The sequence below is a fragment of the Fringilla coelebs genome (assembly GCF_963513975.1).
Source record: "Fringilla coelebs genome assembly, chromosome: 9".
Taxonomy (NCBI): Eukaryota; Metazoa; Chordata; class Aves; order Passeriformes; family Fringillidae; genus Fringilla; species Fringilla coelebs.
In genome coordinates, this window is record NC_140067.1 from 3,455,537 (window position 1) to 3,477,629 (window position 22,093).

Below are 22,093 nucleotides of genomic sequence, written 5' to 3' on the forward strand. Positions count from 1 at the left end.
CTGGAAAAAGAGAATACACCCTGAAGCCTCCAGCACTACTTACATCTGTATGCTGTGTAGGGAGATGAAATGTGAAAGAGAAAACATTATATGGAAAAAGAAAGTCAAAAAGAAGCAGATGAGAGTAACTTGTGACTTTAAAAAAAACCTGCAGCACCCCTCCACAAATAAATACAAGGGGAGAGGAAGAAGAAAGCCACAAGAGATAAGGACCAGTATCTACTTCTTGTACAGTGGTGTCAGCTCATTCCTCTCACTGAGTGAGGTCATCTGCAGCTTCAATTCCAGGAACAAGGTGATGGAAATGGAAAAGCACAGTTAGGTCATTATTGAATCCCAGACTGGTTTGGGTTGGAAGGGATCTTAAAGCTCACCCAGTTCCACTCCCTGCCATGGGCAGGGACACCTTCCACTATCCTAGGCTGCTCCAAGCCCCTCCTGGCCTTGGACATTTTCAGGGATGGGGCAGCCAGAGCTTCTCTGGGCAACCTGTGCCACAACCTCACCACCCTCACAGGGAAGAATTTCTTCCCACCTAACCCTGCCCTCTGTGAGTGTGAAACCATTCCCCCTTGTCCTGTCACTCCAGACCTTTGTCCAAAGTCCCTCTCCAACTGCCTTGTAAGTCACCTTCGTCCTTTCCCCCTTCTCCTTCCTCTTCATTACTTCTAACCAATTCACAGTAAATTTGCAAAGTCATATTCTTTAGAAATACTTTTAATTGCTTAGATGAAAATTCTTCAAGCCACAGAAATTCCACTTCTTTCTTTGAGAGTCACCCTAATCACTCACAATGTACCAGCACTGCTGGTCAGACCCATGTCAGACCCTTCCTCACACAGATCAGGTTTGCAAACACTGTTGTTAGGAGAACCCAGGGAAAAACATGAGACAAGAGCTTCTCCTAAAGTGGCTTTCCAGACCCAGGTCAGCACCATGGAAAGGGAGAGGGAGGATTTGGTAACAATGTACACACAATTAACTTCTCAGTGTAACAACAGACCAACCATCATTTAGTATCAGCACTTTGAATAACTTCCTTCCAAAAGTGCACGTAGTAATCCCCTAAATTTATCTTTTATCTATTTTATCGTTATTATTTAACTTCTATTTTATTATTTCACTTCAGACATAAAGCAGTACTTTTCCCCACTGCACTCTCTCTGCAAAACCCACATGAATGCAAGCAGCTGTTGAATGTGCACAGCTCCAATCCCAGGCAAAGATGTACAGAGGGAAAACAGCAAAAACATTTAATAGCAAAAACATTAAATTCCTGGGAAGTTCAGAGAATTCAAAGCAAGAGTCAACAGTGATCCTTCATATGTTATGGTGTACATGATGACCTGGAGCATGACTGTGCAATGTGTCTGACTGTGGGTTTTGTTCTATTTTCTTTACAAACATCCCTGTGTTGAAGGTGTTGCAGCCATGTCAAGCCTTCTGATCAAGAACGTTCCAGAAACATGATGCCAACCAAAGGAACAAAGGCTCAAAGTAGCTTCTGGATACACCTTGGTTTAGCCAGTTTTGATTATGGTCAGACACAGGAGAATGTGCCCAATCCACTGCTTTTGTCCTAACTTCCTGGGATGCTGTCAGGCACATGACAACATTAGGGAGGAATATTGAGAAAGGAATAAGGAAGAAAAGGGAAGAGAAAAACCCATCTCACTGCACTCAGTAGTCAGGAAAGCTGGAGAGACCAAAGCCGTGATCACAGCCAGGCACAGTGTGGGGAACAGTGTGAAACTTTCCCAGGCAGTAACCAGGTCAAACCAGGTACAGTGCACTCATTTTCTGAACACCAGCTAGCATAATTAGGTAGAAGCATAATGGGAATTTCAGTTTCAAATTTGCAAAGCCCTCAGATAGTTGAAAAAGATAGAATAAAACAAAGATGTGTCCTTCTACCTGCTAATCTTGCAATTCTCCCATGTGATTTGAAAATTAAGCTTCCTTTTTACCAGCTTGTGCATTATCACTAGCTTAAGAGATAATCCTGTAGTCAGAATATAAAGTATATTTTCCCTGTGGTGTATGAGCCAGACCAAAATCTCACTCTGCCACTGGGAAATCCACTAAACATAGAAAATAAATACAATACAGGGAGAACACATTAAATACCATTCTATAAGTATTTTTCCTGACCATATCTGTAATACCTGTGTCACAGTTTATTGATATATAAAATATTGATAACAAAGAATCTGAAGACAATTTATATTTGTAGCCCAGACAGTCCACTGAGAAACATCAGATGTGCAAACTGCTGTTGTAGGTTTCATCTGAACAACCTGACATTCAAAGTTATTGTAAGATTTGCCTTTCTTGGCAAAAAGTGAGGACACTTGCATTGCATGAGGCTGAGTTTGAGCTGTCAGAGGCCAAAGTGACCCTTTGCTGACAGCCCTGATGTCAGGTAAGCCATGGATGCATTACTGTGTCTGGCACTGAAAACAAACCCTCCCTCTGCATCCAATTCCTTTCCCCCTCCTACTTTGCAAAGAGTACAGAAGCAGTAAAAGCACTCAATCCCTCACCCCTCCAGAGCTGAAAGGTTTAGCCAAATCTCAGCAGATTACAGCCCACTGCAGGATAACTGTTCCTGCTCCTGAACAGCTGAGGTGCTGCTGTGGGTGCTGAAGTGCCCGAGCTAAGCAGGACAAGCTTAAGCAGTTTAATGGTGAGTCATGGCCAGAGCACTCAGGAGCTGTGAGTGGGCAGCTCAGCAGGCAGACACTGAGGTGAAAAACCCTCTCTTAAGGACAATAATCTCCTTAGCTGGTGTGTCAGGAGCTGAAAAGGAACACGTGAACAAGCCCTGTTCTATACCACCCTTCTGCCAGGAAATCCCTGCTGCTGGCTGGCACCTGGGGTCAGGAGAATCCTGTGTCCCACCCACGGCTCATGGAGGGAACAAGCCCTGCAATGCTCTCCCCTTTACACCCCAGCAGTCATGCACAGGGCTTTGAGGTCACAGCAGGCTCACACCTCCATGACACCACATTTGGTCACCCCATAATTCTGGATTTCCTGAGCAGTCAGGTACTGATATCCCAGACCTTACAATATAAAAATGCTTTAAATGCAAAGGATTCATTTAATGTTTTTACAGCTTACATTTTTTTATTTATAAAATGACTGATGTATGATACTCATAGCTCGAGAAGGGAAGAACTAGTAGATGGATATTCACATTTCATTATCAACATTCATTACCCTCTATTATCATTAATCTGTCATACCTGCTTCTACCAGTTAATTCCTTTGACTATCCCCAATCTGCACCTTGTTACAATCTAATGTCTCATGTCTGTAAGGACAGGAGAATTTGGCTGCTTGAAACTGGCAGCAAGTAATTTACATTTGGGCTTTGTTAAAATGACAGTAAGCATCATTGAGGCCAAATGTAAAAAGCCAGGCTGGAGGAGGTTATAAAAATTTCAAGTGGCAAGTGTCTCTCCTTTTATCTGACAGTTGTTATTAAGAGGCCATACTTCATTGTAACACACCAAATTTAAACACAGGAAACAGAGGTAGAGCTCCACATTACACACAGGGCACCTTCCCTCTCTACACATGGTTTATTCCTACTGATGGGACAGAACTGAACTGAAGCTGGAATTGGAGAGTTCCTCTACCAGCAGCCAAGGCCATCACACCCTGAACTGCTGGAGGCCTCAAAGGCCCTCCTCTGGCACTCCAGGCTCCAGCTGGAGTAGGAAACACATCTCCATAACTAAATCCTAGGATACTTCATTTATTATCTGTACCTCTATTTGTATGTATATCTAATCTTAGATAAGGAAGGCATATGGAATGTTTCTCTCAGGGAACACTCCACTTCAATAAAATCAAACATATTTCTACAAAACTGAGAGGAAGAAAGAACTGTAAAAGGTTTAAATCACAACTTTTGCCTGACCTTACTCTGCACACACCTTGGCGTTCAACACTAAGACTGAAGGCTTTTGTTTTAGACATCTCGTTCTCAGGAATTAACAAGGGCACTAATCACTAGTACAAATGCACCAGAGTGTTAAATGTACTCACTTCCTTTATCCAGAGCAATTTAGGAGGCTGCATTTCCACAGACATGGCTCCCCCTACGTAGCTCAGAACCCTGTGCTGGGTGGCATTGATGTGCTTGACCTGGCTGGCTGCACGATGGTCCATCCACATGATCACATTCCTATGGTTCTGTCCTTGGGGGAAAACAGGAAAAGAGTTCTCTTAGCTCTGCTTTAAACCCAGCTCAGCACTGTAAGTTACTAGGCTCTAAACTGCTTCACACTTCCACTTCTACACTGAAAACTCAAATTCTACTTGTGTTAATGATTCACAGTGGATATCTAAACATAAAATTTTAGCCCTCTAACCCAACTTTAGCACATGTTGAGCACTGAAAATGCTGACTGAAACCAATCAGGCTTGTGAGCATCCAAGAACTCCATGTTCTCTTGTATTTCATTCAAAGAACCCAAACTTCCTGACAAAGTTCACATATTTAGTTAAAAATATAAAGGAACATTCTGGTGACCAAAAACTAAAAATGTGACACAATCTGAACAATTATGTTGTAAATTGAAATTAACTCAATCAACTACAGGGATTCTCTCTCCTCTTCTATGGTTATGAGAAGAACCACCCTAATTCCTTTCCAAAATACTATTTCAAAGGGGATAATTTGCTGAAATGTTTTTATTTTGGACGTGCAAGGAAAAAGCATTTGGCAAGTCGGCAGCACGCACAAATGAGAACAAGAAGCAAAGAACATTTCATCCAAATTAACCTCCAGAGGACCTGCCAGAGAGAGGGAACACTAATCCAGGTGACACTGCAGATTCCTCTCTGGCTAAGTACACTGCACACCCCATGGCAAGCCACTCAAGCACCATCTTGAAAACATAGTGCAAAAAAAGGCAGAAGTGTGAGACACATCAATATTTCTAAAATGGATTGAAATACAGCTCAGAAACTGCCTGAAACATCACCACTGCAAGGCTCTTCACAGCATTACAGCATTGAGTGAATTCTTGTCTTGTTGTTTAGCACCACCACTGTGTAAACTCAAAGTTCTTGGGAATATCAGAGCACAGAAAATGAGAACTGAATTTGACTCATTAGACCCAAAATAGCCTCAGACATCATTAGGCATTGAATAGATTGTAAGAGACTCTCAAACTGAAAAATAAATAATCTGATCTAAATTTAGAAAAGGACATTTTGGGGGCAAAGCTGGGTTTTGAGAAGGATAGAAGGAGATGACAAACACATCTGAGAACAGAAAGGGAACATATACAGAATTATGATTATGTCTCTGTAACTACTGATATAGCACACACCTAATCTTAAGTGAGATTCACTAGGTAAAAAAAAAAAAAAAGTGCAGCACAGACTTTTTGGGAGTCTTCTGAATCATTCTGAATCATCTACCCAAAAACTAATAAGACCCCCCAGATTTTTAGAAAAAGGTCACAGACTGTTTCTGAAGTTTAGTGCTGTCCTAGACAAAGACAGAACACCAGTGTAATAAAATACACAAACTGAACTCTTTGCCTGCAGCTCCATGACAGAGGAAGCAGTTAGACTACACTAACACTAACATTTCTAACATTCCTTTAGCCAGTGTGGATGGGCATTTATACACACTATAAAAGTCATGATCAGTACAGTCTGAAGGAGAAGAAAACATGCCGAAAAGAAAAATGAGGGTAGGTTTCCCTAAGAAGCAATTTCTCAGAGCCAAGATGAATGAATGTGATCTTAGGACACCAAATATTTAACCAAACAGCAAGTAATTCTCATCTCAGAATTAATTTTGCAGTAAAATTAAAACAGAAACACCAGGGGAAAAAAATCCTCTTATAAAAAAGAGTTTGTGTCATCTCCATCTCCAAGAATCAGCCCCACCACTTGGCATTTGGAGGACATGGGAAGTTCCCTCCCACCAATGGTAAAACTCACACAGTAACACCATGTTTTGATGCAGCCCTACCTTCAGAGTTCACTGCCAAAGGCTGGAATTGTTTATCCACCACAACAAGGGAACAGGTAGCATCAAACCCAAGCCCTCGAATCTGGCTGGCATCCACTCCACGGACAACTTCCTGAAAATACACAAAACACACAGGAATACAAACATATCCATGCACGTGCAAGTGCCATGTGAACTAAGGAGTACACAAAATGAGTTACAAGTTAGCTCAAATGCTGAAATTTCCTAAATTCAGTGTTCTTTAAAACTTCCAATCATGACCACATCAAATTGTCAGAAATTCTTTGTGTTTCAAATCCAAATTCAGAGGCCTTTATCCACCGTCCTGGATAAAAGCAGGAAGCACAAAATTATCAGTAAATAAAGGTAGCAGAAAACATGCAATGTTAATTTTATCTCTTTTCTAAAGCTTGTAGCTGAGCTGGATGTGAAACACAGACCAGGATTAGGACCAAGTTGTTTCCATCAGTTACTTCACTGACTTCCTGCCTGTAGAAGGAACAGTCTTTCAGAATTGCTGTGGTAATACCGTGTTTGTCTTGCAATACTAAAGAGTCCCAAAACTACAGTTGGTCAAAACCTGTAGCCATGATAACACCTCTGCAATGCACACCTTTACTCAGCTACCAAGAGTGTGAATAGCACACTTTTTGGAAAGTTAAAAAAAAAAAAATACCCAAACCATTGCCCCAAAATGCCTGAACCTCATGGCTTCCAGCAGCACTGGAAAAAAAAACACAACACCCACAAGGATTAAGTGCCAAATGAGGTTGCAAGACACCTAAAATGTAGCATGGTAATAAATTTTCACTTCTTAGCAACAATAAAAATATCATTATTTTAATTAGTACTATAAGGAAAGACTTTCAGTAGACTTGCACAGTGCCAGTCTCTTATTGGCTCTGTAAAACTGCAGTTTCTGAGACCATTTTATTGCTTAAATATAAGACATTGCATTTAAAGAGGTCAAGAGCAAGAACAAAGCCACTCAGACACAGAAAAATCAAATAAGCAGAGGAAGACTTGCTCTGCTTTAATGTCAAGCTGTTCTTCCCTATCATTCCTGTCACTCCCTTCTTTTCCTTCTATCCACTCACCTCCTCTTCTCCATCTCAGGGCATTTCTGCAGAGCCAAGCTCATTAATGTTTGAAAAGGCTGATCAATAACAAGACAATGGGCGAACAGTCCATCTGCAAATTACCAAGCTTATCATGAATATTTAAAAAGCCAACTTTAGAACATGCAGCAGGCAGGGGCTGTAGTGAGGAGGATGAAATGGCCTCTGTGTGCACTGCAAGCAAGGTCTCTAATTCACCTTTATCTCCAGCATGTACAGGCAGAGCCCTGGATCAGAGGGTAAAAAATTTTCCCCTGTAGTAAAGTCTATTTCAGTCTGGTTTTATGCCTGATACTATCCACAGACATTGATTATTTATTTTGGTCTTATAACACTTATATATCCTCTTATAATGAGGATAACAAGTGTTACTTTAGGGGCCATCCACAAACCAGATTACAATTTCTCTACAATAAATTCTCCTCTATGATTCCAGAGCAGCCCAATGCACTTCTCTAGATACATACACTGCCAGGTTCTGAGCAACCTTGACTCCTCCAAGAACTGTCTCGTGGGTAGACCATACACCAGCTAAACAAAGCTCACAGATGTGAGACCTGGAGGCAGTGGCTAAATCCTCCCTCTGCAGTACCAGCACAAAGAAAGGTCTTTTGTCCTATTTGCAGCTGTAGGATGAGTTTTTCCACTCTGGCCTTCAATTCCTCACGAGTAAAACAGACATTTGTGAGGCTGCATCAGCCTCAAGGTGCTTTCAATGCACAAGGGTGGTCACAAGTTACACAGCAGGAACAGACCCTAGTGGAAGTGGACAGGCACGGGGACTGCAGGACCGTGAACATTCAAAATTTCCAGAGCCACCTGCAACCCAAATCCTTCATTCTGCCCTTGCCCACCTTTGTGACAGAGCAGCAGGCCGCCCAGATGTCTGCAGAGGATTGCTCATAGTGATCTGGCCGGGGCTCCCAAACCTGGATGGGCTGTTCTGCGTGTGCCACCACTGTCCCAAAGCTGTCCACCAGCGCCGCGCGAACGCTGGCTGAGCCCACGTCAACTCCAACATAGTATTTCACTGCAGTCTGCTTCTCACTGGGCATTTTTAATAAAACCTGTTGAAGGAAAAGGAAAAAAAGGGGTTAAGAGCAGATACAATGACTGATGGAAAAAGTGCCAAGAGCTGCTGCCTCCCATCAAGCCAAACATCCCACCCGTGGTGTGATGCAGATAATTATAAAGTAACTACATGACAATCGGTTACATGTTACCCAGAGGAAAAAAGAATAACTAAAGTTAAGTTTCCAAGAGCTCTCCACCATCAATTCACACCACTTTTAAGACTCAGAAAATAATTTTGTGAAAATGTATTGAGCCATGAGAGCATGGTGTGAAAACTCTGCCTACTCTGACATCCTACAAGAACAAAGTGAGGTTAAGTTAATTGATTTAATTATTCACAATGAGTTGCTTATTTCACTATATTAACTATTTGACATTTAATACAGTGACAAATTCACTGTTCTTAATTTCTCACGGTTTGTTCTTAATTAATAGTTAACATTTACATTTTAATCAAGCTGTGAGAATGCTAAGAGCTGATAGAAATATTTAAAATGTCAGACAAGTACCCTGTTTAGTGCTTGTATGAACCTTTTACATCTCTGAAACACATGAAACTCAGCTGACACACAGCTTCTGATATTCAGAAAATGAATGGATAAATTAGCATTTAAAACACATGGTATTTCCAAAGCATCAAAATGGCTCTACTTAAAAACAGCCCACTTCTCCTAAAGAAGTGACCTGATAATATCTGTATATGGCAGATGGGGTGGCTAGAGGGAGGAATATAAGCAAAGGGGGAAAGATTTGGAAAGTCCTGATTAATGGAATATGATTATTCACATTTCAAATTAATATTTTTTTTCTTTTTTTTTTAATAACAACATTGAGTACAGGTCAAGACCTACTGGCATAATGTAGGTGTCTTTCTTATCCATGGCTGGCTTGTAAACACTGCTGCTGACAGATATCACAAATCTACAATCATTGAGGGTTAGAGGCAGCAGGTGAAATAGAAAAGAAAACAAGGAGCCCCCAGTCTCAGAAAATTCCAACTTTGGATAATAATTAATTAGGACAAAGTTTTCATTTGCACTGAAAATGGCATAAAACAAAACCTTGGCTGAAGAAACCAACTGAGGCTTCCCTTCCTCCGACCCTTTAAACAGCTCATGGGAATATTGTCAGTCAGTGGAGATCTGCTATCACACAATCATTTTTCCCTGTTTCAATCTGGTACTTCATGCCCAGACCCCATTGCTGGGTCCAGGGCCCATGGTTTTGTTCTTTGCTTGGCCAGCACGAGGTAATTCTGTCCCTGGTACAGACCAAAGCAGCCATCACACCACATTCTGCTCACACCCTGCAGGGTCACAGGAGCAGCTGCACAGATCACCAGCTTGTAATAATGTCAGAAAGCAGAAAAACCTCCAAGCTATATAGAGCATATTGTGGTCCTGCTGGAAATCCTGGCTGCTGCCTCCCAGCATGCTGGTTCTGCCCAGCAGATTAGGTGCAACACACACTAATCTCCTTAAGCAAGGTCATGTGTCCAAGCGATGAGCAATCAGCTAAAAATAATGGTGTGCCATGAGTCTAACACCTAGGAATATTGGCAAGAAGGCCTGCTTTATTTTCTTGGCCCTGGCTCTGTGACCTGGTCAGAGGAACAAAAGCCAATCCCTCTGCCAGAGAAGACAACTCTGCTGCTAGGGGTGATTAATACTGCATCTGTCACCTGGGGGGTGACAGCACTCCGCTTCTCCCTCTTAGCCCTCAGCTGGAAAAGCAGTTTTAAGATATTCTTTTCAAGATGGTATTTACCTCTTAATTTTGGACTTCGCCTCCTCAAAGCTCCAAAGGCTGGCTGCAGGTGCTGCAAGCTCTTTGTGAGAAATTTTACTACACAGACATTGCATAATACTGTTCCTGAACCTATCTCACAAATTTCCCTGTTTTTCCCCTATTTCAGCTCTGCCTTTAGCTGCTGACTCATAAAAAGTTGAGAATAAACCACAAGCTGCAAACCAGATTCTTTTTTTTAAACATAGGCAAATCCTTCTTACTTGCTCTTCACTAAATACAAATAGCAAAAGGAGTATTTTATATCCTGCCTCCTGCTCACACACACAATATTACTCCAAATTTCTCTTCCTTGTATGGCAGCCTTGATTTTAGCTCATTAATGTGTTTTTGCTACTTAGAGAACAAGCTTAGCAGATGTTAGAGAATTAAGCTCACAGTACCTCCTACTCAGCACTTGAAATTATGGCTTTGCATTGGATTCTTCCCACAAACATTTGAAACCTGGAACCCAATCTGCCCATGTAATGTTTACTTTCCTTTTTTTTCCTTACTAAGCAACCAGGATGTGCCTGTGTGAGTGACTGGGCAGGAAGCAGAGTTTGTTTATGTGCTTGAGCAGTGCATATCAGCCTTTGCACATCCACCAGTTTATTGCTGTCAATCAGTGGGAACAGGAAAGAGTTAAGTGACAGTACAAAACCAAGAACCCCAAACTTACTTTAACTGGTCTCTTTCTGAATAAAGCTCACCTAGACTCACAAAGCAGCAAGATTCACTCATTATCTCATGAAGAAAAGGCTAAAAGTAAATATGAATCCTTTTTCAAGAACAGCAAGCACTAAGTTACAGAGGCTTTTCAAAGTGTCTCTGCAACAGGATCTGATCTGCTTGCAAAAACATAATTTGATGCCAAGGGTTTTTTTGGAATACCAAACACTTGGTACGCCACCTACCTATCAACCCCATCCACAAAAAGCACTGTCATCTCTAGGTCATAATTGTCAGTAATTATGGACTCCGCCCAAGGGTATTTCTTGAGAACCTAAGAACTCAGCAAAGAAGCTGGTGGAAAATATTTAGCCAAAGTACAGTGATAAGAATTTTTAAAAGGAATGTTGTCATTCTGTTTTGTTTCTAGAAGATTTCTTTGGTACAAATGGAAGCTCCAAATCAGAGCTGAAGGAATTTAATGGATTTCAGGGGTAAGAGAAGGTCCCTGCACAAGCTTGTTGCTTTGGAATTTGGACACCAACATTCATTGCCATGTGAAAAGAAAACTGTTGTGCAAATAAAAGGTTGGTTTGGATTTTTTTATCTGCTGGATTCTTTGCTTCTGCAGGCAATACAATCATGAGGAAAAATGACTGAAATAAAATGTCCTAAAAGTCCAGTCAGACAGGTCAGTTCATCAATCACAATATTCCTAACATGACACCAAAATATTTCATGCATGGATGATGCATGTTCATGGACTCCCAAGGGTGGAAGGCAGTGGAGATAGGACCTTCTAAATCCCTGAAGTATCTAAACTCAGGAAGCCTGTCTCTTTGCAGCCAAGAAAAAAGGCCTCCTTCAATACAGCCTTGTCTGTCCACTGCAGAATTCAAGCCTCATATTTTCAACTTAGTATTTGAATTTGCAAACAGAAGGAGAGGGGCAGAGGAAAAAAGTAAACTTAAAAGACATGTCCAGCTTGACCATGTTAATCCATGAATGTAACTGCTAAGTCAGGACAAGAAGCCAAAATTCCCTCCAAGCACTAAACCAGCAATGGCCTCTTTCTCTGCAAATCACAGCAGGGACAGAATGGCTTTTCAAACAAGCATTTATGATCAAAAGGCTACAGATATTATAAATATTTATATGGCCCATTAAATAATAGTCTGTATAAATATTATTCAAAATGTGCATGCTGGAAACCACAGACTTCCCAGTTTATCCTTGTACAAATGTGTTAGTTTTCCCACATAAGCAATGAAGAAAGAAAAAGGAGGGGTGAAACTCAGTTGCAAAAATATTTTAAAAAAAAAAAAGAAAATCCTTAACATTATTTACTTTAATTTAAAAGGAATGAGTAAGTAACCAGATGAGTTTTTCATGAGCACTGTTAGACTTGTCTGTCCCACTTTAACTCACGGTTATCAAGCTGCCAGGACGTACCTTTCTGTCAAAGCCAGGGTGCAGGAGGGGCTGCACTCTCACATCAACATAGGCCCAAGCTTTCAGCAGCAGCAATTTAGACTTCGTGGTGCTGTGTGCTTAAACACAAAGAATTAGGAAGGACTGGCATGTCTGTTTTAAACTTTGATCTTTGGAACGCTGCAGGCTGCCCAGACCCAGTGATTGTGGATAAACAGAGTGTTTTTAGTAGTGCAGCTGTGCTTTTCTATGGGTTACCAAGAAAAAGATTAACAGGCTCAAATTAGGCTTCATAAGCTTCGTGTGAAAAGATCTAAATATGCTAAAGAAAAGCTGCTTTTCAATTGTAGAAAGCACATTAACCAAAACAAGCCCTTTTGACATTTTACTGGAAATTCAGCACTTTGTTGGCTTGCTAGAGGTAAGTAACCAATACAAGTGGTGGTGGTAGAGTGACAGGATCTCCTTGAAAACAGTGAACTCCCTTTGCTCTTCCAGCTTCTGTAATTCCTGTTTGGATGTGGAAAGAGAAAGAAGGCACATGTCTGTGTGGGAGAGCAGGAGCAGATGGGGAATTCTAACACTGTGGTGAAGGGCAGTACTAATATAGAAAATATCCTTAAATGCCCAAGGGAGTGTGCTATAACTATCAACAAGCATTTATTTGTCAGCTACCCCACAGCAAACAAAACAAACACAAGGCACAAAAGCACACCTCACCTTCCCTTTTCCCTTCCCCAAACAGAAACACGTACATGCAGGATATCTCAGGAATGTGAGGACTGTGCAAACAGTAACAAAACTGGAATAAATAAAATGGAGCTGGGGAAAATATGCTTCTTCATTGAAAACCAACCACCTCTAGATTCTTTCACCAGTTCCCTGGTACATTCTGTGAAGTTTTCTTACATCTTACAAGGAAAACCAGCTTAAAATAATGAAAGATTTCAGTAGTAGGATAAACCCCTGATTCCAGTCCTATAATATTTAGATTGTTCCATCAAAACCTTCCTAACTGTCCCCCTAATATTGTAATGCAATGTCAATAAATCCCAGCACAGGCGGGATGGATAATATTCTACTATTTTCTAGTATCTCTTTTTCTCTCTATAAATAATTCACTATGTACTAATTTGCTGTAATGTCTCTCCACATCTTTTTTCTCCCCCTTGCTTTCAGTGTCCAAGACAAAGTCATTACTTCATTGCTGCCCTCTGTCCTCTAATTCTATCTTTTGGATTTTAAATACTTTCAGGCCAAACTACTTCCACCTGCTCTGATTTAAAGCAAAGCACATTCGGGTTTATCCTGGTGTAACCAGGAAGGGGAGAAATGAAAATTACTAAATTATTGTAAGAAATTAGATCCAAAAATTATTTATTTTCAGTTTCTACTGCCTACATAGTTATCTCACTCAGGAACAGCAGAAGGATGTCAGCATGACCAGTGTCAGTAAATACCAAGCTTGTACATGTACAGCAGAGTTGGTTTTCTCTATATTCTGCTTGAGAAGAGTTTGTACTAAACAGATTTGCTCTCCTTCCAGTTCCTGTCTTCAGCTCACACAGGCAGACACAGCCTGTGGTACTGATGATCAAATAGGAGCAATGGCATTCTGGCCCCTGATTAAAGAGCAGATCATGGCTGTGCTGGGTCAGATGAAAGGTCCAATTAGCCCAGGATCCTCCACAAACAGCAGAAGCCATAAGAAAAGCATATGCCTGCCCTTTTCATCCAGCAGTACTTCCCCAGGACACCTTTCCTCCTGCTATCTATAGTAAAGGCACTTCCTGAGCCAGAAATTTTATCTTTAGGACTAGCAGACCTTGAAGGCTTTTTCCTCTCTAAATTTGTTTGTGCTCTTTCTGAATCCAGGGAAACTTTTCTAACTGTAAACTACTGTGGTAACGAGTTATAAAGTTCTGTGCAAACAATGCAGGAAAAAGCCCTTTGGTTTGTTCTGAGAGTGCCACCTGCTAGTTTTGTTTGATGTGTCTGAGTTCCTGAGCTAGAGGAGACATTAAGCAATTGCTGTGTATTTACTTTCTCCATGCAGTCATGATTCCATCACATTCTGAATCACCCCCAAAGGTCTCACTGCAGCTATACACACATCATGGGTATTGAGCTGAACTCACAATCTCTCCATGGTCAGGTAAGACAAAAAGCATTTTCCTGCTCTGAGTGCTCATGGACGTGGCACTAACACAAGTACCATAACACAGTGCAGTAGTCAGTACTAATAAACAGCAAGAAATAATGCCAAGGCCACTCTGGGGAGGTGGAGATACTGCTCAGAGATGCTGCAGTAGGAAAACAATGTGTTGGTGTCAGCTGAGAGGTGCTGCTCAGGAGCATGGAACTGGCCAGGGATTTCCACCTTCAGGCAGGTCTCAAAACACTGAGCTCACAACAGAGGGATCCAGGAGTTCCTTCCAACAACGTGCCTGGGGAAGACTTGGGGCTACTGCTCCCCCAGGTTTTCCCTGGCCCCACTGAGGTTGCTGCACGCCCTGACAGGCTCTGCACAGCAGCAGCAGCACGAGGCCCACACTGAGCTCACCCAGCTACGCTGGTGCTCCCTGGCCTGGAACTCAGGCACGCAAAGGAAACAAGTGCAACTCCCCCTGTTCCAGAGCCACCTAACCCCAGGAACAGCAGGAAGCAGCTGCAGAGAGGAGCTCTCAGGAAAAAGGAAGGCTGAGAAGGGGGCCATGAGAACACACAACATGAGAAGACACTGCTTTCTGGGGAAAACCAACAGTTCCAATTCCCTCCGGAGTACGCTGGGCCCTGCTGGGACTGGGCCATCACTTCAAAAGCAGGCTCTGATCCTGCATCCATCAGTGGCAACCTCCCAGCCACTATCAGGAGTTCAGGACTAAACCCCTGACACTCATGAACATCACAGGTGCACTCACACGATGGCAGGATTTTGGACGCTTGCCATAACCTCCAGTTTGTCCAGCGGAGGAAATGTTGATCAGTAAATGCCAAGACACAATTCCCAGGCAGGAAAACCTAAGGAATAAGGGGGTGTATAGCAGCACCCTTTCTTTTCCCCAGCCTGGCAACAGCAGTGGATACAAGCCATGCACACCACGCTCCTGAGATCCATTCCCTGCTCTGACACTGCAGCTGCACACATCCCCAAAGTCTGTGCTAATGACCTGGCAGACAGACGTGTCCCAAATGACTCTGCAGAATGCCTGGAGCCCTGAAAGAAGACACTATCTTGTTTACATTGACTGAGGGGGAAAAAAATGCCATCTAATTATTACATAAATTCTGGCTGTAGCAGCTTCATGACTAGTTGAAAAGAGGTAACAGGCTCCAAAATGACTGATGGACCCAAGTGTTTGGATCCACCAGCTTATCAATCTAATGCTAAGGAAGATCTTTCATATCCCTGTGTCTCTATACTTTCACCTACTCATGATGGACAGAGAGAATAATCTCTGCTCTTTGCCTGTAAAATTGATTCATGTACTGTGACTTTTTTTATTTTTTTCACTCTATGCTATGATGAAAATGGAGAAACTAATAAAAAACCCTGAACAACCAACAAAACATGCCACAAAAATCAGTATATTATAAACAGAGCCTAGCACAATAATGTGAATTTGCAAAATATCTGTTTAAGTTATAAAATGTCATTTGAAGGAGAATGCAATTCAAAAGGCACAAATACAATTCACACAACAGCTTTAAACTGCATTCCTGCAGCAAACCAGACTTGGCACCAGGAGTTTCTGTGCAGGTTACATGGGTAAATACAGCCATTATGCCACTGTGGATACAAATTAGCCAACCTAGGGTAGTGCTGATATTCTAACTTTAATCCCATCTTTAGATTCAGGCGCTACATCATGGTTGAATCTGGCACTAACCCTGTGATTACGTATCAGCAGATCAGTATAAAAATAATTTGTTCTGAGTTCACAGTTTTATGAAATGATAAAACATCAAAATTAGCATTCTGGCTGAAATCCACTGCATTTCCCATCAAGGCTTACACATTTAAGCAACATCTGAACCAACTGCCTATAATTACTCCTGGCAGATACTGGAGCACTTAGGCCAGCAGTAGATGCAACAGTGAAATAAATTTTTAAAGACATGCTGCAAACCACTTCAAGATGCTCAGCCCAGAAGCAAACATGTGTCCATAAACCCAATCCACGGTTTATTTTACAGGATTTGTTCACTCTTGCATAGTAAAAGCCTGAGAAGAATGACAGCCCCAAGTAATCTGTCAGTTTAAAATTAAACATTTATTTGGGCTGCAATTTCAAAAACACTCTCCCTGAAGTTCCTGTCACAACTACTTAAGAGGAAGTGGGGTTGCATATTAGCTTAGGTTAAAAGAAACACTAATTCTGCACAAAACCAGTTATTTATTTATTCAAAAGAACCAACATTTTAAAATGATAATTTAACTGAGAAACACAGAATGGAGTAACAGAAGTGGCTAAGAATACACATAAAAACTTCCTAGCATAGAACTAGTTTATTTGGTCTCTCCTGACACTATAAATTTATTTCTGCCGTGATTCTTATAGCTGGGAACAGCTGTCCCTGCAAGCAACCAATTCTCTCTGCATTCATCCTCCTATCCCAGACACCCTTCCCAAGAAAAAAGAAGAGCCTCTTTTTTTTTTTCCATATGGTCATACACATTCCTAAAGGAAAGGGACCATTAACATTACAGAGCCTTTAAAATTTCCTTGGTTTTGTATTATATCTAAATACACTTTAAAAAAGCTAACCTTAACTACTTAAACAAATGGTCTTCCAGGATAAGAAAATAGAATGAAATGCACGGGAATGAAATGCACGGGAATGAAATACACAGGAACGAAATACACAGGAATGGAATACAAGGGAATGAAATACAAGGCCACCTTCCCAACAATGTGTCTGCTTATTACTTTCTAAAAACCTCCAAGATGACCGAGCCCTTTCCTCTACTTCCCTGGAATTTGTTTCGTAAGTGCTCTCCAGAGAAGAGCACTGGTGCTAAGTTTATTAAACTTCCTAACAAATCCCAGGCACCTCAGCAGGGAAGGAATCTGCCAAGTTACCAGTTCCTCACTGGGGCAGAGCCTGGCAGCAGTGAGGAACACGGCCGTGCTGGCAGCTCCGGAGCCAAGCACGAGTAAATTCCAGCAGGTTCCTGGGGTGTGCTCTGTGCCAGCCCAGGAGCTGCTTGGGATCACAGGGACATGACAAGGAGACAAGGCTGTGAAGGTGCCAGAAAGGGGAGCTGCACGAGGACAAGGGAGCAGTGGTGGCAGCAGGACACCAGGGCCAGAGAGATGAGACTGGAGACTACATTTATGGAAATCTCCGAGGGATATGGAGGACTAGGCAAGTGGGTGAGTGATGTGCATGTCCCATCTTACCAGGTCAGGTCACCTGAGCGCTGCCCTTTTACAGAATCACAGAAAAAGCTGAGCTGGGAAAGGACACTCAAGGATCATCGAGTCCAAGTCCTGGGCCTGCACAGAACCCCAAGAGTCACACCATGCGCCTGAGAGCATTGTCCAAATGTTCCCTTGAGCCCTGGAAGGTTTGGTTCTGTGACCCTTCCAGGGGAGGCTGTTCCAGCACCTGACCACCCTCTGGGGGAAAATCTTTTACTACTATCCAACCTCAACCTCCCCTGACACAAGTTCAGGCCATTCCCTCACGTCCCGTCAGTCGGCATCATGAAGAAATCAGCACGTTCCTCTCATTTTCCCTCACCAGGAAGCTGTATTTGAAGCACATGGGAAGGCGGCTGGGATAAAGGCGATCCAACAGCACAGGAGGCACTGGTAGGATTCGTGTGCCCACCCTGGACAGCATCAAACGCCTCCCCTGCACTGGGCACCCCAGCGGGGGCTGTGAAGGGCAGCCCCGCTCCCACTGAACTACAGCGGGAGTCACATATGGCCGTGCTGTACAGAAACGTCAGAAGGAGACAACGGGACAACTCGGGACAGCCAGCAGGCCGTAAATCCCATGGGCTGCACGAAAAGCAGGCTCTGAGCTGATCTGGGGCGATGTGAGAGCTCAGCCCACGCACGGCCGGGGCGCGCCGCACGGGGCCCGCGGCTGCGGCCAGGGGCTCCCTGGGGAAGGAGGCGGCGCTGGTGATTAAACAACAACACGAACGCCAGAGCTCCCTTCAGAGCAGCAGGATCCGAGCCCTAACGGAGGAGGACGGAACCCTCCGGGCGTCACGGCGGAGAAGGGGCAGGAACGGGGGCAGGGACAGGGGCAAGGATTGGGGCGGGTGCCGCGCTGAGGCGGCGCGCGCGGCGCTCCCCTCACGGGCGGCCGCGCTGAGGGCCGGGGGCCGCCGTGGCCCGGCCAGCGCCGTCACTTACTCTGCAGCCATCACTTACTTGTGCCCCCGGCACTGCCGGGGCCTGCACACCCCGGCGGGGACGTCCCCTGAACCCTCCGCTGCCGGGAAAGCCGCCGGGCTGCCCCGTGCCGGGCCGGCCGCGCCTGCGCCGGGAAGGGGCGGGGGGGGAAGCGGCGGCGCCGCCGGGCGCTGAGGGCAGCGGCGGCTCGGGCAGGGAATCGCCCTTCGCCCGGGTCTGGACCGGGAACAAGGCCGGGGTTTGGCGCGGTTTGCTAAACGGATGATAAATCTGATTTTCCAGCCCCGCTGCCGCATACACGGCCGCGAAATAGCGCGGGTCGCAGAAGCGGTGCAAGAAGCCACGTGCAGTCCACTGAGAAGAATGTATACATTATAGAAGAATAAATCTGTAAAAACATACGGACAAATAACTATGTAGAAACATATAGAAGTAATAAACAGGAGGGAATGTCAGGGCTCAGGACATCTCTCATTCTGAGCCTCCTTAAATACTCCTTAAATGAGTAAAACAGGGCTGCAAGCCATGAGTTTGGTTTTCTGGATGAGGTTGCTCTGAGAGTTTTACCTGAAAAGCTGGAGAGTTGCTGATGTGAGGAAGAAAACCCTTAGTTTAGTTATGGTTTGCTTAAAACAGAGAGAGGATGGGGTGGTGGGATGCCCTGAAATGCATCCCTGGAAAACAGAGAAATCACAGAATCAATGAGGTTGGAAAAGACCCCTCAGATCATCGAGTCCAACCCATGGGCCAGCCGTGGCTGAGCACTCCACGGTTTGGGACAGATCCCACCACACCCCTGCGTGACCCTCCTCAACCCACGCAGGGAGGAGCCGATGGCAGCCCTCACATTCCCATCATGTCCAAACACTTCTGGCCACAGGGAGCCTCCAAGGATTTTTCCCGTTACCCCCCAAATATTCTACAACAGGAAATCTTGCAGCAAAAAAAAAGTTCTCTTGCAACATTTCCAGAGTATTCCCACTTCGGCCCGAGCAGAAATGCTGCAGGAACAACCTTGCTCAGGGAAAGATGAGTGTTTGTCTCGTGGTTAGAGCACAGGGTTCGTGGTCAGGAGCTGTGGGTTCTCATTCCAGCCTTGCCACTGAATCATTTCAAGAGCTTTGCTAGTCACTTTGTACTAGAACCAGTTAGGAATTTTCCGTTGGGATGATTTTCTGATGGAAAACACTCCTTATACCAAACTGAAATCTGGGTGAAAATTGATTTTTCCTTTGGGAATACCTTGTGTCTGGGCTGGCTTAGAAAGGACATTTGACCCAAACTGCAGTGTTTGGGGATTTCTTCATTAGTCCAAATGTTTTGCTTTGAATAGAAAGGTTAAAAAATAAAATACCCCCTCCTGACTGTAATTCCAAGTCATTTTACAGCATGGTGTGAATGTGTGCCCTCATGCTCTGCTTTGCTCCCCAGGAGGTCTGTGGTGTAGTGAGATTAAAATTTCTGTTTTATGAGATGTGCACATCCCAATCTGAGTCAGACCTGGCCCATGGGGACAAATCCCAGAGCAAGGCCACCACTCTGGCCAGGGAAGTGCTCCATGCAGGGAAAGTGTAAAGTTCAGAGACACAAACGAGCTGTTTCACATTAGCTCAGTGGCCTAAAACAAGGCACCGTGACTGGGGAGATACCCAAATGTTTTGTTCAACTGAAAAGCAATAAAATGAAGCCCAGAGAAATGGACCTGATTCTGTTCCAGAATCCCATTCCTCTGTTCATTAAAAGCAAATTTATTTCTGCCCTCTGTATAGTCACACACTGACAGCTTCTTTTAGTATAATACTTGTTTTCCTCCCACAATGTATTTGTAGACACCACTGAAGTCCCTTATTTGTTTTGCCAACTTAAATATTAATCATTTATTTTCTCTCATAACAGCAAGTTGTGGATAATCTAATAGTTTTTCCTTCACTTCTGTCAGTCAGAATTCATCTTTTCTGAGCGTGAGTGATCAGAGTCTGACATACTGTGTAATGCTTAAATGATGGCTTGCAAGGCACTTGTATGGTGGCAATAATAATTCTCCCAGTACTCTTTTAGTTACAGACAGGCATCAAATTTGCCTTTTTTACACCTATATTACATTAGCACCTCGATTTACCCAGGTCTTTTTTGCTCCAATAAATAACAAAAATAAATACAGACAAATTTATTAACTTTTGCTTAATACATTTTTCTATTTCATCTCACTTCTCTAGTACTCACAGGGTTTCTTTCCAAGTGAGTGACAAAGGAAGATATTTTCAAGAACAATTATAAGTTTATAACTTCCAAAATCAAAAACCTGAAAATGCTTTTTATTAAAGAATGCAAATTTTGATTATCATATATTCCCAAGCCCGCATGAGGCTTAATTCATTGCTCCTTTGAAATATTCTGAAAGCTGAGGGTTAAGAGGTGTTATATTAGTGCAGAATAATGATGATTAATTTGTGCTTTGTATCAAATGCAGGAGGAGCAGATACATGTGCAGTGAATCCTCTATAATTCCAAAATCTTTCTATAAACTTGAAAATATTCTGTGGATGTATGTGTCTTTAATGAGCTCAAGACCAATTTTTACTGTTTAGCATGTGGCTGTTGTAGTTTTCCATCAAATAACTGGCCCCCCTTCTTCCAAGATTCTGGACAGATTCACTTAAAATACACCCTTTTGCCTTTTCATTACAGAGTAAGTAATGAAAATTCCATTTTAAATGTGCTTTCTGGGAGACAGAGATGTTCTTTTTTTTTTGTGATCAACCAGAGCCTGTATTTCAAGCAGAGGGGATACAGCTCCAGGTAGTGTAAATCAGCATTGCCCGAGATGGCCCTCAGTCCTCTCAACCCCACAGAACAATTTAGTGGGTTTAGATGACAGTTGGCATCTTTGAAATATTCTCTTTTGCAGAACTAGACTAGATGTGACACTTGCTGGAGAAGAAATCTTGCATAAATCTGTCGAAAAAGACTCAATCATATTACTTCACTAGCTGTGGTAACCTTTGGAGGCCAAAGTCCAGACAGGTTGAGAAATGGAGCATGAGTCCATAAAGGTGACAATTCCATTAACTGCAACCAGAGAGAGAGGTGAATGGTGAGATAAAGACAAATTACTCCTTCTGTAAAGAAAAGAAAATATGTGTGTGCAGGGGAAAGAGGCAGAATGAACATTTTCCAGCCTTGTCGAGGAAATAAAGACCCAGCCCTGCTCTGTTGAGATCAACACAAAGACGTCTCTTGAGCTCAGTGGGTGAAAGTTTTGCACCAACATCCCAGCTCCTGGTGAATGTCAAGCAGCAATGGACCTCTGAACCCAAAATCACATTTAGATGTTCGTTAGAGTAAAAATAGAAGGGAAAAAATATTTAATAAAGTTCCTGCCTGTGTGTGTGCTTAGGCAGTTCATACAAGCACCTGAGGGTGGGTTTTAATCTCATTTGATGAAGTATAGCACTTCTTCAAGTGTTATAGGAAGTAGAAGCTGGGGAATACTCTGGATGAAGTGCTTACTGGGCCATTAGACCAGGACTATTCATCTAAACAGGGAGATGGGGAAGTAAAAACCAAATGAATTCTCTGCAACACGAAGGGATTTTTGAGTGTACAATAGGAAAAAAAGGAAATTTCCTTTAGGGGAT

At 43.0% G+C, this 22,093-nt stretch overlaps 1 protein-coding gene across 5 annotated transcripts in view; it reads right to left on the reverse strand.

Annotated features, from left to right (window-relative positions):
• The window catches only part of FGGY (FGGY carbohydrate kinase domain containing), a 127,794-nt gene extending 109,223 nt beyond the window's left edge, over positions 1-18,571 (reverse strand). The window contains exons 1-5 of one of the 5 annotated variants that reach the window (XM_084211064.1): positions 18,474-18,566; positions 12,103-12,200; positions 7,974-8,186; positions 6,002-6,113; positions 4,057-4,208 (exon numbers count right to left, since the gene is read on the reverse strand). In XM_084211064.1, the coding sequence (XP_084067190.1) occupies positions 4,057-4,208; positions 6,002-6,113; positions 7,974-8,174 (465 nt within the window). In that variant the 5' untranslated portion in view covers positions 8,175-8,186; positions 12,103-12,200; positions 18,474-18,566. Of the gene's footprint in view, positions 1-4,056; positions 4,209-6,001; positions 6,114-7,973; positions 8,187-12,102; positions 12,201-17,486; positions 17,519-18,473 lie in introns of those variants that run through there. The other 4 variants (XM_084211065.1, XM_084211061.1, XM_084211062.1 and 1 more) reach the window with 4 other exon arrangements.
• Positions 18,572-22,093: the final 3,522 nt, after the last annotated feature.